Source organism: Lycorma delicatula, chromosome 6 (assembly GCF_047948215.1).
Source record: "Lycorma delicatula isolate Av1 chromosome 6, ASM4794821v1, whole genome shotgun sequence".
NCBI classification, from domain to species: domain Eukaryota; kingdom Metazoa; phylum Arthropoda; class Insecta; order Hemiptera; family Fulgoridae; genus Lycorma; species Lycorma delicatula.
The window spans coordinates 153,233,237-153,251,057 of NC_134460.1; the positions used below are offsets into that span (position 1 = coordinate 153,233,237).

The window sequence follows — 17,821 nt, forward strand, 5'->3', positions numbered from 1 at the left end:
TTCAGGTTGTATTTATTAAGAAGATTAATCGTCGTAGAGTTACTGTTGCAGTTTTGTCGCATGTAAATAAAAATAATGCTACACTAATTTCTCGTGATCAGGAAATGCCATATATTATAGTAACTGATGAGTATATTCAAAAAATTGGTTCTGTTGAAAAGGACTTATTGTATAAAGTTCATATAAATAGTTGGGAAAGCTTAAAATGTGCTGAAGGGCAAGTATAAATTTTTTTATTGTGTCCAAATTTCAGGGGTACCTTGACCATTGGGGTTCCATTAACACCTTAGGTTCACTTCATACAGGAGTAACCAGCTGCAGAACTGATACTGAGCTTATATTCTTTTATGAAGCAGCTAATTTCAAGTAAGAATCAAATGAAACACATACAAGGAGTGGCTATTAAATAACAAGACTAATGCTATGAAATATTTCATTTTAAATTTATATGTATTTAGTTATTATCCACTTCAATATGCACCCCTCCTCTATCCCTACAATGCTCTGTGAATTTTCCATTGTTCAAAACAGTGTTGGAAGTCTTGTTCTGTGAGCTCTTTCATGACACGTGCTTCACAGCTTCAACGTTCTGAAATCTTTTTCCTTTTAATGCAGATTTGACCTTGAGGAACAGATAAAAGTCACATGTTGCCAGGTCAGGCAAATAAGGTAGATGGTCTAACACTGGGAAGTTATGCTTGGCTAGAAATGTTTTGACAGACCATGCAGTGTGAGCCGGTGCTTTGTCCTGATGAAGAACCCATGACTTGTTCTTCCACAATTCGGGTTGTTTTTTCTTATTTTTTTACAGAGTTGAGCAAGGACCTCAAGGCAATAATGTTGATTAATAGTTTGACCTTTAGGAACCCAGTGAAGGTACACAATCATGTACACAACATCTTCTCGGCCATTTTGGAAACCCTTAAGCCACTTAAAAACCCGCACCCATGTAAATATTCATTGCCATATACTTTTTTTAATAAAAGATAAGTTTCAGTAGTGGTTTTCCAAGTTTCATATGTAATTTCACGACAATTCTTTGCTCTAATAAAACACTTATTTTTTTGGCAAAACAAAAAAACAGATGCTATCCAAACAGAGGCCAGACTAATATGTCTACAGAAACTGGAATGGCAACAATTGAAAGAGAAGGCTTCATGCTACACAGCTGTTGGTGATACAAATTTGGCGCATGCAGAGTTCTTCTGTAGCAGCATTACTCTTGTTATTTAATAGCCACACCTCGTATTTGATTGACTCTTCATATGTATGGAGCTAGTTACATCAAAAAATCAACATTGGCTACAAGGTCTGTACATAATGTTTAAAAATGTCTTTAAGTTTTTTTTGGGGGGATACATATAACTTCCTGCTCGTATCTTCCTTCTAGTACACTCCTTACTTGATAGTGTTTCCACTTCTTGAAAAACCTGAAGTAAATCCTCCAGAACGATGCATAGTTCTGTCCAAGAAATTTCTTTTCATCTCTGTTAATGCAAATCTCCATAAATATGTATCTAAACTTTAAAAACTAAACAATCTTTAATGCAAAATCAGAAATACAGAATAGAGGTTAAGTAAGCTGTCATTTTTTTTTTGTGTGTAAAGTTTACAAATTAACTCCAAGTTTTGCACCAGTAAATTGACTGAGAAACAGTGAATTCTGTTCATTTTCTGTCTTCTTCTTTAGAGTTGGGCATTTTGGTTGTTTTTGCCAAATGAAAACAAACTTTTCGTTGGAAAAAGCAACTGTTTGTCCAAACTGTTAGAAAAAACAGGTTGAATTATTAATCTGTTAATGTTCATGACCACTTTTCCATTACATCGCTGCTAAATCTTTGATTTTTTGCATTTAAAAAAAACACTGTTTTTTCTTAATATTTTTTTCAACGCATTGGCTTAGACTGCAGGATATTTCACTTGACACCAGTGAATACTGTATATCATTTTATCACAAGATTTGACAGTTTTATGACCCTTTTATTCTGCTGTTTAATATTATAGTATTTTCATAAAATTTATTTCATTTTTAAAATTGTTCAGTCTTAGCAATTAACTTATAGTTTATTTAATATCGATAAAACAACTGTTATTCACTTCTCCTGGCAAACACTTTATTCACTTTACCTGTTTTCATTAAACTAACGTTCATTAGAGTGAGCTTACAGGCCTGTTCGTGATTCAATGTGCTTGCTATGCAGTACTGGACTACAGTATATGTAGTTCTTCCAAATAATTGTAGTAAGATGTGCCTTTATAACTTAAAAACACCTTTGCATCACTTTACGCATAGGATTTGAATTTTTTCTTGGTGGGACAATCCTGATGTTTCCATTCCAAATTCTGATATTTGAATTTCAGCTTAAAATGATGAATCCACATTTATCATAAGTTATTTTGCAATCTAAAAAAGCATCTTCTGCTAAAAACTGTTGTGTAAGCTCTTCTGTACAAATATGAATTCAGATGTATGTGAATTTGAGTAAACTGCCTCTGAATCCACCATGAACATGTTTAGTGGTAATTCAGCTTGGATAATGCAAATGAGAGTGCCAATTCTCATAATATTAATTTTAGCAATCTCCCAAATTTTTATGAATTTGTTCTTGTGAATAATATAATAATATTGTGAATAATATTAATGTGATTTTGAAAATCTCAGTCTAACTTCCATCGGTTATCATTATGATGAAGTTCTGTGAACTTGTTTTGCTCGATTCAGTTCACTCGTAAAAATATGCACAGTTAATACACCTTTTAATATATTGTTTTAACATTCACTAGTGAATTTTGTCCAGTTTTACATTTCAGAAAATAAAACTCTTATTACAGCACGCTATTCTTTTACAACACAGATTTCAAGGAAAGCCAACATTTTAAAATAAGCAAAGAAATTATTATAATAATCATTATAATATTGGACATTTTTTTTCAAACAGCTGATATGTTTTGTATCGGTAGTGCTAACTTGAACATCAGACAATTTCAATTTATTCTATTAAATAATTTTTCTGCTGTTGCCATCTGTTTCTTTAATTATTATTGAACGACTCTTGTACATGATCATTTGATAAGTATTTCAAATTCATTTGCACGATCCAATTCTGATGACTCGGAATGGATTGTACTTCTGCTTTTACATCAACCATAAAACAACAAGAGCTTGGCTACAACTAGATTTTATGTGAGGTTTGCTGTCAAAATCTCATTCACAACTTTAGGAATGTGATCAGTTTCTTAACTGCACATCATAGTATGCTTAGAAATTATTTGAAATCTACAGGCCATCTCTGGCAATACCAAAGCATTTACTATTAAACAGTCTTGTAGCATTTACTACTCTTTTAGCTCCACTTGTATGAATGGAATGCAGAAATTTTTGCTGATAAATAAATTATAATATAATACATTATGATAATATATAATTTCATTTTTTTTTTTTTTTTAATTTTTCTCTAATTCCTCTGTTTGAGCCTAAAGCAAGAAAATTTATTGAGTTTTTTCCACATTTTTATATAAATCTCTGCCTGTAATGTAATAATTGTATGAGTAATAGATTGGTCTGTTAACCTTTGCATATTCATACAAATTTTATATCATAATTTAAATAATTTAAAAAAAATAAAAATAAGAACTGACTTCAAAAATAAGAGTACTAAAAAGTTACCATTTAATTATATTTTTGTTTATTATTAAAGTAAAAGTATTTACAAAAAATAACTATTTGTATGATTTTTTAAGTTGGTGCCAGCCAACTCAAATTAAAAACATAAAGTTAGTACCTCAACCAACCACTAGGTGGCTAAACAGGATTCTTACATGTAAAATGGGATCTCAGATCATATAAGAGAGCATCTCACGATCATACATCATCTTAAATTTGCTAAGGTATACGTACTTGGTGATAATTTATGTACCTAAGTATGTATAAATTATTCTACATCGTATTTTTTATGTCACATGTTATTGTTGTATTATATTCTTGTACATCTCATTTTATTGTAATAAAACTTCTTAACCAATTTTGCATAGTTAGGAGAAGGATTTGTATTATATAGGTAATAGTTTTTAACATGTTGGCTGGCACAAACTTATAAATAATTATTTGTAATTATGTAGTATCTAGTACCTCCATATATAAATATATATATTATATTTTTATAATAAAAAACCAACTTGAACAACCAGAATTACAAATTAAATGAATGACACTTATTATTATTATCTTTTTTTATTTCAAAAGCATTTTCGCAGAATCGCGCATCATCAGTTGTATATAAGATATATTTATATAAAATTACAAATCTAACATTAATTTTTTTAAATTAAAATTAAAAGATCACAATTATTAAAATTATAGTCATATATACAAAAACATATGAAGTCAATTAAATAAAATAACTACATGTATATAAATATGACCTCATTAAAAAATGTAAAAATAAAATAAAATAAATAGAAAATTTATATTATGTAACCTGGCCAGCCATTATTGTATTACTGAGTGGATTTGAATTAATTATATATATATATATATATATATTATTATATCTATTTTTATCTAAAAACATGGTGCCATGTGAGTGTCGTATTAATATCTATCTGAAAGTTGATCAAATTGGAAATTCTGTTGTATTTATATATAAAAAATCTCTCCAAAATGTCCAAATTTTTACTATTATTATTAATTAAATAATTAATAATTATTATTTATTATTATTAATTAAATTTCTTGATTTCCACTATATCCAAATTTGTCCAAATATCAGATACTATATGTTTGTTATTAATAAGGTGGTCAGTAACATTAGATATATCCAATTTACAATTTTTATTATTTCTAATGTGTTCTAAAAATCTAGTTTAAAAGACCTATTAGTTTTACCTGTATATATATATATATAAAATTATAAATAAAAATTTTTTTTTTTTTCTTCATGTGTCCGTGCTCAGGATATTGAAAGGTTGTTGACAATTTAGAATGTTTATATATAATTACAGTTTATTGGTTTAAAATGTTCAAATTACAACCAGGCAAATTAATAATGATAACAGAGTTGATAAACACAATAATGATGATAATAATAATAAGTGACAATAATAAAACAATTAATGAACACAAATGTTAATATAGTAATAACAACTACAATAATAATATAACTACTATAATAATAATAATAGTAGTGAATGATAATAATATTATTACATGTCAATAACAACAAAGTACCTGAATAAGATAACATAATCAAAACAGAAGAATGACATAAAAACAGACAAAATACATAACGTAATCAACAAAGATAGCAATCAAAATATTACACATTCAATAGTGATAGTATGTCAATAGAAAATAGGAAAATACAGATTACACATAAGATAGAGTTCAAAATAAATAATCGTTCGGAATTTATTCCAGGTATATAAACAGAAAACTAGTATTCAGACCCATTAACTAAACAAACCACTGGTTGTAACCATTTTTAACCACTAGCCTTGTATTAACAAACAAACTTATAAAATTCACTTGCAAATCCCTTTTGTTGTCTACGCTAACAGTTTATGAATGAAGTCTATTGCGTTAGTAGTATAAAAACCTCATATACAACTGCCATTTTCTTTGTTGGTTCTTTATTTGATTTTTTCGTTTGTTGAACGATTTCAATGATGAATGTGGGTTTGCAGTTGAATTTACATGGTGCAAGAGTGGATTTACTGAAAAATTCATAGTAAAACATGTGTTTGAGAAATAAAATACAATAAAGAACCAACAATCGGTTTAATCTGAGGGTATGTTTCCCACTGTTTCTAGTTAAATTTACAAGCTGAAAGAGTGGATTTATTGCAAAATACATAGTAAAACACAGGTTTGAGCTGCCTCTAAAATTACAACAAAGAAATTGGCGGTTGAACCTGAGGGTCTCTTCACGGGTTTATTTGAATACATTAAAGAACGGCTACTTTCAATGATGAATATGTGTAAATTTATTTTTGAAACAGTTGATTTAATGAAAAATTCATAGTAAAACATAAATTTTAACTGCAGATGCCGTAATTAATTTATGATGATGTAGGTCATCATTATTTTCAGAGAAAGTGGGTGTTGTCAATTTTTAATTTTTTATAGTTGACAGCTAATTATTGACAGCTGATGTTATTTTATTTATATTTTACATAAGAAACGTGATTTTTCAGACATATCTTTTATTAAATAAAAAAAGGGCATATCTCGACAACAATGTGTCCTAGGCCATTTTTAACGCGATTTTGAAAGGCTTAATCGAGAGGGTACTTTGCAATCATCCGGAATGATAGGTCCTAGTCCCATACATCTAGTTCCAACCGTTCTCAAGATACTAGCGTGAGCGAAATTCAAATATGTCAGTTTTCACTATCAATTTTTCAGTAAATCTACTGTTCCTTTATTTTGAAAATTTAAGAAAAACTATGATGATGTTCTACATCAATCAGTCATCATTACTTTCAACGAAAACGAGGTTAACATCATTTTTCTGGTTAATGATACTTTTATTGTATATGTTCCTTCACATTTGTGAGACTAAAATAATTTCATATAAAGCTGCAAAATATAGTAAATTTATTGATACAACAGCTTTTACATCACAATTCATAGTTGGTTATAAATTTATTTTACAGTATTAACATACTATAGATTGTCTGTGACGTCAGGGGATTCCCTATAGCAGCTGTTAATAATTCATAATTAGTTTTTTTTATATATTGGTTTAGATAGATATTACAATAACATTGATCTTTAATCTCTATATAATGTAAATTAGAGTTTTTCTGCGCATGCGCAGTAGCATATTAATTGATGTAAGGAAAAAATAAAAGATAACATCTATTCACATGGTATTTTCACCAATTTTAAGTTAATTATTGATATAAATATACACTAAAACACTAAAAAATTATGTCAAAATGGTGGGAAACAATTTAAAACATGGTATCCTAATAAAGAAAAGAATTAATTGAATTATACATTAATAAAGCCAACCCTCAGATTTGAGGATCGACTTTTTATGAGGTTAAAGATGATAATAAACATGAAACAACTAAAATTATTACCAGTATGTACGTTTAAAAGAAACTATTACTTATCTTCATTTCGCATACATTAAAGAATGAAAAAAAAAAAACAACTGGCTGACTTTCGAAAAATTTGACGGGGGGATATAGCTGTTTGTCGCCTTAATCCTCTCGGCTACACCAGGTACATGACTGTAGAGTGAAAATTGTATTACATAAGTTGTACGTTATTTTTTACGTGTAATGAATGTTAAAAATATGATCATTACAATCGTTCACTTTATTTATATTAGATATGTTTTCATGTCTTCATGTCGGTTCGAAGTACTCAGCCCAAGTAAACAAAAAAAGTGCCTATTTAAAAAAGTCACCACGGAAAATATAAAACTTTTTGTTATTTCAAGTAGATCTTTTTTTTTTCAATCATAGTGTAATTATGTTATAAATCTACATTTAATACATTATCTAAATATGGAACATCAATAACTTTATTTACGAATATAAAGACCTTTAGATTGATTAATTTCATTCAAATCTGATTTTGTAAAGATTATATAAATATATAAAATTTATTTTTATTCAAATACATTATTAGTTACAGTGAATTGATGTTAAAATATGTTTAAGTACAGTCTAATTGTTAGAATCTGTAAACAATAAACTATCCAGTATTGATAGTATTATAATGTCTTCACAAAATTTGTTTTTCATTACAAGTTTTTTGTAACATAATTTGTTTTCTAGTGTCCTTTATTTCGACTTTTCTGTGTTTTTAGAGATTATATTTCTATTTATCTACTGATTTGTATTTATTAATTTTTTTTAAAAACCTACCATATAAACCTTTTGTTTTTATATAAAAACAAATATATGCTATTATTTGAATAAAAACGATTTAATTGCACATCTAAAAATGATGTACATTTTACTGTAATACTGTAGTACGGAAGACAAACTTTTACGATAGCTATGATATACTTGAAGTCTTTCATTCCAATTATATTCATGTAAGGGAATTTGATTTAACGCTAATAAATTGAAAACAATAATATTATTATCGTTTTGATTCTTATATACGACTAAATTTAAAAATACTATTTTGTTTTATATGATAAAATAATTGATATTTTGACAAATAAACGTCAATTGTATCCATATTGATTGCTGCCTTTGCAAATAATGAAATATCATTGGGATTTGTACTATCATTCAATATATTGCTTGTATGTTTTTTTATATTTTATATTATAATATGTACGTGTAAAATTTTGTCTACTAGCGGTTTGCAATCTTTATCGTTTAACAGATGAATTAGAGATAAAAAAATATTCTCTATATATTTTAGAAAAAACTATTTTAGAAATTTGCTTACAAATTTCAGTCAATAAATGCTTTATTACAACAGGCACCACCCCAGTTTCCATCTGGTGTGTAATATACAACATTACACTTTTGAAATCTAAACCTAATAAAACGTTTAAATATAAACATGTCATAATTCGTAACTGTCTTTCAGATAAACTTTATTGTTTTGTTATTTAGACATTCTTTGTAAATTTCTTTATACAAATGTGGAGATATAAATATAATTGTTTGCAATCTAATATATAAAGAATATTTATTATAAAAAATGTTATTATTGTTTTAAATTTTTATACAATTCAACTACCATTTCATAAGTACAATCAATTTGATTTATGTTGAACATAAACGAACTTCTTTTGATAAAAGAGGATTTCTTTTGTTTTCTAAATTTTCTTTTTGATATACCAATTCATAAGCAATATATTTGATGCTGCGTTTTTAAATTGCGAATTACATATATTTAACTTACGACAATTTTTTCATATGTTCAATATAATTTTTATTTAAAGTTTTATTTTTACTTTTAAATTTATAATCAATAATGTTTACAGTTTCTTGTAATTTTGAATATAACAATGTAAGATATTCGGATGTATTGTTTGTAGAATCATCATATCTTTCTAAAATATCTGCAATTCATAAACATGAGATCATTTTAATACATAATTACTATTATAATAAATAAATTATAAAATCGGTTTTGAACCATTGATGAAGTTTGATAATAATTTATTTTTTACATACAGTTGAAATACAATAAAGTAGCACACATTAAATGATGAATGTAAATTTTTAACAACAATCTTTAACGTCAACATTTTCAGCGTTAATGATTCTTTATTACCTTTTTGACTAACTACATATGTAGTGTTTGGCTACTCAGAATTCCGGTTAGTCAAATTTTCTGAATGTATCGCTCATTTCATCAGCTGGAATTCTGGCCAATGAGATAATTTAATATTTTCAACACATACAAAAAGTAAATAAACAGCATTAAATATGATAAGTTTAGGTTTATTTTTACTACTATGGAAAAATGATTCTTTAACCAATAAAATTATTAGGCTTTTCTAAAGTTGATGATCACCTTATAAACATTCTATTTCTGATGTCAATACAAATTTGGAAATGTTTACATTTTTTAGGAAAATATTATATATATATATATATATATTATAAATGTAAGCAAAGATTCAACTTAATCAACCTACAGATAGATTTTGAAGGAGATATACTCATAAAAGCTGCAATAGGTAGCAACACCTTACTTTATAATACATGAAAGTTTGATTTATTTAAATAGCAGAGTATTAGTGTTTGGCTAGCCACATTCAGGTTATTTATTTGTTTTTACATTATTTTACTTATTACTTCATTTGTCTTTGTATATATATGTAATTTTAATCTTTTGTGTTTACATCTAATTGTATACAAATTTTATATATGACTGATAATGCAGGATCCTGCGAAAGTACTATCATAAAAATTGTAAAGAAAATAAAGATAAAAGTAATAAAAGGTAAGAGTTTTCTTGTTTCTGTTCTTGGGTAGATTAAGTTGATTTATATTATACTTTTAAATTATTATTGCAGAGGTTATATGGGTCTTGAAAGGATTGATTTTAGAAATATATACATATACACACACATATATATATATATATCAGACTAAAGTACAGTAGTGTATGAGTACTCTACTTTGAGTACAAAGTAGACAAAATATAACAGTAACATAAATATGTACTGTATGTGTGGCTAGCCACATAACAATTTTTTTTAAATTTTTATGTCTACATATTTTTATATGTTTACAATTTTAATGTTTTAAGTTTGTATGATTTTTTAAAAAGAAAAAGTTGTATTAACTGAAAATGAGAGAAACCCTCGAAAGAGCTTTTATGAAATAACAATAAGCATAAGGTAAGAAGCATTATTAAACTCTGTACTCTTGGTGGTAAACTGTTTTATACTTTTGTCTTTGACATATCATATATATAGATATATATATATCAACATATTGTCTTTGACAATAGTACAGAGGGGGATATGGACAAATACAATAACAAAAGTCTTGATTTTGCTTAGTTAATATATATATATATATGTGTATAATTAAAATATGGGTAGACCTAAATGCGCTGCTCAAATGAGACAGCTATGTTTAGTTGCTAAGAAAGGAATGATCATTTAAGGAAAAATAGAAAAAGAAATCCCATGAATATTTTCAGACTTCTCAACAATGAGAACATAGGACGCTCACAATTAAGAATCTACAACAGTTGATTTTTACAGAATGAGATCTAGAGTGCCACGGTCACCATGTCAATTAAAAATACACAAACATTTGTCAAACAAAATGCAAGCGCAATATTCTCACCGCTTCGACTTGATGTACGAGGAAGGAGAGTTACTGAAAGCTGTACTCACAAAATCTGATTACATGAATATCAGTCTTAGAATGAAATATGTTGACGGTTGCATAGCCATTTCACCAGTTTGTACAACATTCCAAGCGACAAAGGGATATGGAGATGTCAAGCGCAGAATGCTACCTCTAATATTAAGCCGGGCTGTAACCGTTCACAAACTGCAAGGTACATCTCTTGACAGAGCAGTAATAGACCTCGGCAAGAAAAATTTTGCCAAGGGGCAGATTTATGTCACACTTAGTCGAGTTAAAATTTTAGAGGGCATCGTCGCTTTGTGTGATTTGCACCCATGTAAGTTATTAAATAAACCACATGAGAAAACTGTGAAAGAAAAAATGAGGTTGTTTAATCTATCCAATTTATAGGTTTCAGACATTTGGACGAGGTTTGCGAGTACCCTGTTAAAAATAATTTTTATAATAATGGTAGAATATTATTTATTGTAAAATTATAACATTTAACTCACTTCATACAGGGTGATGTCAGTTGGGAGCTTGTTGTACGACTATTTATTTAATATTGCAAAAATTAAAATTTACTATTGCATAATATAAATATTTATATTATACATACTAATATAATATTTATTATATTAATTGCATAATATTTATATTATTTATTTCATGCAAACATATTATATGAAGTTTAGAGGAAAGTAGCCAAGGAAAAAAAGGAATGATTGTTTAAGAAAGAAGAATAGAGAAAGAAATGCCGTGAATATTTCCTTGAAGACTAAACAACGATAATATTGACTGTTATTAATATCCTAGTCATATGGGGAACAAAGCAACTTGGTACTGGTGCAAGTAGTCAGCGGCTAAGGGTGTTGAGCCATTTAGTTTTTTTGGTATTTTTCCAAAGATTTTCATTGTATTTGGTTAAAATTTATATGGGATCATTCCAAAAGTATACTCTTTAGATTAAAAAAAAAGTTATAAAAATTGGTTTACTAATGTCGTAGATATTGGATAACATACAAAAAAAAATACAGTCGAATTGATAACCTCCTTTTTTGAAGTCCGTTAAAAATGATTATACTCGTAATTGCTATGATTATCAATTATATATAGATTATATTATATGTATACAGTAGGCTATTTTATTTACATGTTTCATGATGTTCTTACCATAATTATACTATATTAAATTAGTATCAGTCAAGGTTAAGTTATTAATTTTCATTTTAAAATGGTGAACCAAATAATTCAATTTAAATGAGTTTATTTATTAACTTCTTGCATGAAAGAAAAAGAAGTTGATAAGTATATATATGCATTTGTTTTTTTTCTTTTCATTTCCTATGTAATTTATTGTCCAGTTAGTTAAATAACAATGAGCATGCTATCTTCCTAGACAATTCTTTGCAGATTTATCCATAATTTTACTTTCCTGCTTCTATGTAGCAGAAAAAGTAATGCTGTTAGGAAAAAGGTTCCCTTGGGGTTTTATGTTTTAAGATTCATCGAGTCTAACAATATTGTTACAAGATTTTGAATTATGCATTTATGTTGGCAAGTATTTTGTTATACATATAGGAAACAGAACTACCATTATGAAATTGTACTATGTTCTCCTGTGTATTATTTTTACCTTCTTATCTGTTATAGTACAGTGTACTGTAATAAATAATGGAAAGTACTGATTGAATCATAATAGTGAGTGTGCTGTTTGTTATTTCTCAATGGTTTGAGTTAACCTGATGCAAAAATGTGAAAAAAGTAGGACACAATTCTACAGGTATTGAAGTATGTGTTGAAAGATTTATTTATTTAACATATCTGGAATGAGTAAATGCATAATCTTGAAATTTACTTGCTTTTTGAGGGATTGAGTTTTGATTTTTTTCTTATTCTTTAGGGAAATTCTTGAATGTTTGGGTAAAATTGGTGAAGTTGAAGCAGAGACAAGAGCTGCGTTTATATTATGTGGTTGCGAGCGCATACCTTACCCTTGTGATTTTAACAAATATTATCCAGATCCTTCTACATTTAAAATTCCTTCTGAAGAATATACAAGCCGTGAAGATTTAAGGTAAAATTTACACATTTTTTAATTCTGAAGTTAATCGTAAAGTTAATTTGAAAAAATTCCCAGTTGTTTTTAGTTAGAGATCAAAGGCAGTCCTTAGTTGGCTTTTGTGTTAAAAGATCAAAGGGAATATTAAAAGCTTGATTTAGAAGAGAGTGTGAGTATATCTTTCATATGTATTAAGCAAATAGTTAATAAAAATATAATGTTTCTATATATTAAAATGATCTATCGGTTAAGGAAACTTTTTACATAATATTAATATTGGTTACTTTTTGGTTGTCTGTAAGCCACATATTTTTCAATTTTTTCACCCTTATATTTTGTCAAAAACTGCAATTACAAATTGATATAACTTTAAAAAACCCGGATTTTTAAAATTATTTAATGTTAATTAGACAAGGATAAAGGAATTAGACAAGGTTAGTGAGCTCTAAGTTAAGTTAATGTTGTACAAACAGTACATATTACTGAACCACCGGAACCACCGTAAGGTATTACTTCAGAGGATGAATGAGGATGATATGTATGAGAGTAAACGAAGTGTAATCTTGTAAAGTCTCAGGTCAACCATTCCTGAGATATGTGGTTAAGTGAAACCCAACCAATAAAGAACACTGGTATCCATGATCTAGTATTCAAATCCATATAAAAGTTACTGACTTTACTATGATTTGAACTTAAAATTCTTGACTTCAAAATCAGCTGATTTGCAATGACAAGACACAACCCGGTTTAGGCACTAGACCAACCTGGTAGGTTTTATCAACATAACCTTTTTTTTTCTTTCTTTCTTAAACACCCCAGGAGTAACCGGAACTGCCATTAGGCATTACCTCAGTCACTCCCAAGTGTCATGGCAGTAGACTGCCCCTCCCTGTTCCTGTTTTGGCTCCTCAAGAAGACCACCCGTCGAGGTGGTCTCCACCTTTCAACATAATTTAATGAAACCAAACACTTGCTTCATTTGCCAACCTTGTCTAATTAACATTAAATACAACCTGTTAATGAAAAAAGTGATATTTAAACTAAATGTGCTAAACTACAACACAATATACGACAAACAGCACAGTGTCCAGATAATCAATAAACCAGCACAATGTCCAGATGTCAAAATTAAATCAAAGCCTACTCTCTTTTACACAGCAAGAAGTGTATTATTTAAATTTATAGAAAATCACATGGAACAGATTTTTTTTTTCATTTTTTTAATATATGTTATTTTTGAGATCTAAAACTTTGAGTAAACTATTTTATTACTTTACTCTAAAGTTCTCCAATCAATTCTCTTAAATTTTCATGTGAAAATATCATTATGACATTGAATATATCCAAGCTATTTTAATTCAAATACCTAACACAAATGACTACAAAAAATGACAAAAAGTCTTTGTAACCAGTTAAATTTGTCAATCCTGACCAGAATTTGAACCCAGACCCTTCTGAGTAAAGGATGAAAGAAAGACACTACCACTTCATAAAGGTATCACCAGAGGAGCTTCCTCTAACTACAACAAAAAATAAATAAATAAAATCAGTTAAATTGGTGAAGAGTAAGGCTTGAGCATAAAACCGATATATGCATATTGGTTAAATTGAGAACCATCAATTGCAGTATTAAGTACAGTCCAATTCTATTAATAGCAGATAGGCTCTAATATGTTTCTTACCAAATTTTGTTTATTGTTTGTACTTTACGAGAGGTTTTCTCTAAAGTAAATACCGTTTCATTGTAAAAAAATTTATTTTTTAAAAACTTTATAATTATTTTTTATTTATCTTAAACTACACACCCTATACTACTTATCTATATAATTGCCACATGAATTAAGACATTTTTCGTAGCGATACACCAGCTTCAATATACCCTTGTATTCTTCTGCTGCCAGTCCATTTAGCCACTGATTAACAGCATTTTTAAGTTCATCGCCATCCGCGAATTGCTTATCACTCAAAAATTTCTTCCATTTCCCAAACAAATGGTAATTAGAAGGAGCTAAGTCCGGACTACATGTGAGTGATCGTAAATATCCCATCCAAATGTTCTCGGTAAATCACATCAACATGTGGATGTGCATTATCGTGCATCAGGACGACGCCATCGGTCAGCTCCCCACATCGTCAATTTTGAATGGCACACCGTAACTTACGTAGAGTTTCGCAGTAGGCTTCTGCATTTATAGTCGTTCCATGTGACATGAAATCAATCAGCAGTATTCCAAACAGATCCCAAAAGACTGTGGCCATCCAAATGCGTCCAAATGGCTGTGGCTTGACCTTTGTCGGTCTGGTTGGTGATTGAGGATGACGCCATTCACTTGACTGCCGTTTTCTCCCAGGGATGTAATACGTAATCCATGTTTCATCGTCAGGTTGAATTACGGAACATCGCCTTTTTCTGTGTAGTGCATCAAAAATGCCAAATCACATCCCATTCAGAATTTTTGGGACGTTCCGTTAAGACGTGCGGCACCCCACGTGCACAAACCTTTCTAAATGATCATGAACATTTCTTTCTCCTCTTTAATCTCTGGTAACTACCGTTCAGATAATACTTCAGAGGAGGAATGAGGATATGTATGAGTGTAAATGAAGTGTATTCTTGTACATTCTCAGTTCGACCTTTCCTGAGATGTGTGGTTAGTTGAAACCCAACCCAAATAACTGGCTTTACTAGGACTTGAACGCTGGAACTATTGACTTCCAAATCAGCTGATTTGGGAAGATGCGTTCACCACTAGACCAACCCGGTGGGTTCCCAGCGGTCTTTACTGTAGAGATATCTCTCATATTTTGTTTATGTTTTATAAAAAATAAGAAGAGTTATTATTAAAAAAATTAAACATGCTCTCTCAGTCATTTTATATTAATAATTTATGTAATTTCAGGAACGTGTGTATATTTACTATTGATTCTACATTGACTTCTGATTTAGATGATGCTCTTTCAGTTAAAGAATTAAGTAATGGTAATTATGAAATCGGTGTCCATATTGCAGATGTGAGCTACTTTATTGAACCCAAAACACCGTTTGATGATGTTTTAAAAATGAACGGAACCAGTATTTATCTTAAACATGAGGTAATTATATACGGAAAATATTTTATAAACTACTTAAAAATTGATGATTTTTTTTGTTGATATTTGTAAACTAATTTTTAAGAAAGTTAATTATAACAATAAATTTCATTAATGTCTTTAATATGGCTACCTTTAAAAAGAAAGATGATAGTTACCTTAAGTGATAATTTTTCTACAATGATAGTTGAGAATATTCTGATAAATTTTTGTAGTTATTATTATTAGTTTGTAATTTCTAAAATTCAGTTGTTCAGAAACATGCAGAATAATCTATTATGATTTATAATCATCTGAGATAAATTCTTAGTTGATGTTTCAGTGTCTATGAAAAAATAGAGGTACTGTGATTTAATAAACATTTGTAATAAAAAAATAAAGTCCTGGCAAGACTCAAAAGAAAACTTAAGAAAATGCAACTAGCTATTCTAGTTTTGTTGTCAGTTACAGGTGATGAAAAATTGTGTTTACTACTGTTGCGTAGAGATCAAACAACCATTGTTGCGATTACATTAGCTACGGATTTTGAAAAAGAAATTGTTTTTTTCTCCCTAATATTGAATTAATTCATTTCTCCTGCCAGATAATAGATTTTGCATTTACTGAAACATTTTAAGACTTCCCAAGAACGGATGCATTGTGTAAATTATCTGACGTATTATATGTTATAGTTGGCTATGTCTTCCTGATGGTGTTCCTGCTAAATCCTAGTTGTTGATAGTATGTGGCTAATCAAAATACTTGTATACCATTGCCCCTTTGTACTCATAAGAGGATAAGGATTCTCATATCTTGTTATATTATTCCCCAACAAATAAACTTGAAGCTGAAAGAACAGTTTGGTGTGTTGATATTATGGGGTGATGAAGTTGTGCGCACTTGGATCAGACCTTAATGTGCCACATGTCCACTGGGTGATTCTAAATGCATACAACTTTGGCAGCTAGACTAGCTATGATTAGCTAGCACTCAACATCAAAGAAGGGCCAGTACAAGAATATTGGTTGTGTTCTAAATATATGTCATTTTAATGTTGAGGCCTAAGAAGTCAAAGTGTGAATGTTCAAACAAAATCCTCTTCAAAAATAGTGTTGATATCTGACTGAGGCCTCGCATTACTGGATATAGAATGCTTCAACTTGGAGACACATTAACGTTCAGGAGGTGGACGGACCACTGGGTCCATTGTTGATCTTTCTTTTGCTATGCTGGCTTTGGCGGCACAGATTCGGGACTGGTGGGTGAGTGAAGACCACCTAGTGAGTGATCACCAGGCCATCATCATGAGGATTATAGATGGAGGTTCTTCACGGGCTGGGAGACCGGTTCCCTGTGGCTGGAGTACAAACGGTATGGAACCGAGAGAATCTGCGGTGATACTAAATTTCAGTGGGATACGCAAGGTTAACTCCAGCAGATGATGGGGTCACATGTCTGGTCAACTGTTTGGAAGCAGCATATGCTGCTCTTCTCCCTCGCAGTATTGTTGGAAGAATCATTCCTCAGTTTATTGGTGGACAGAAGACATCGCTTGGAAACCCAGGGAGTGTCTTAGGGCTAGGAGGCTTGCGCAGTGTACGCGTCTACTCACAAGGACAGTTATACATGGCCCGATGCAGGAGGTGCAGGAGCGAGCTCAATAATCTTATTAGAGACCCTTGGCATCTTGGGCCCTTTCAAGATGCCTCAAGACCATCTTGGAAGCAATTCATCTCAGAAATTGATACAGGCCCATTGGGGAATCCATTTAAAATTGTCATTAAAAGGGCTCTAAGAGCTAGAGTCGCCTTATCATTGGACATTGGAGAGGTTCAAAACATAATTGAGGGACTAATGGGGATGGGGTCGTTGCAGAAGTTGAGGACAATGTGAATT

The 17,821-nt window shown here is 29.7% G+C and overlaps 1 protein-coding gene across 1 annotated transcript in view; it reads left to right on the forward strand.

Moving 5' to 3' along the window:
* Window positions 1–17,821, forward strand: part of LOC142326962 (DIS3-like exonuclease 2) — a 105,698-nt gene that overhangs the window by 51,395 nt on the left and 36,482 nt on the right. Inside the window, exons 7-9 of the mRNA XM_075369695.1 lie at window positions 6–217; window positions 12,698–12,871; window positions 15,757–15,949. Of these exons, the coding sequence (XP_075225810.1) occupies window positions 6–217; window positions 12,698–12,871; window positions 15,757–15,949 (579 nt within the window). The remainder of the gene's footprint in view (window positions 1–5; window positions 218–12,697; window positions 12,872–15,756; window positions 15,950–17,821) is intronic.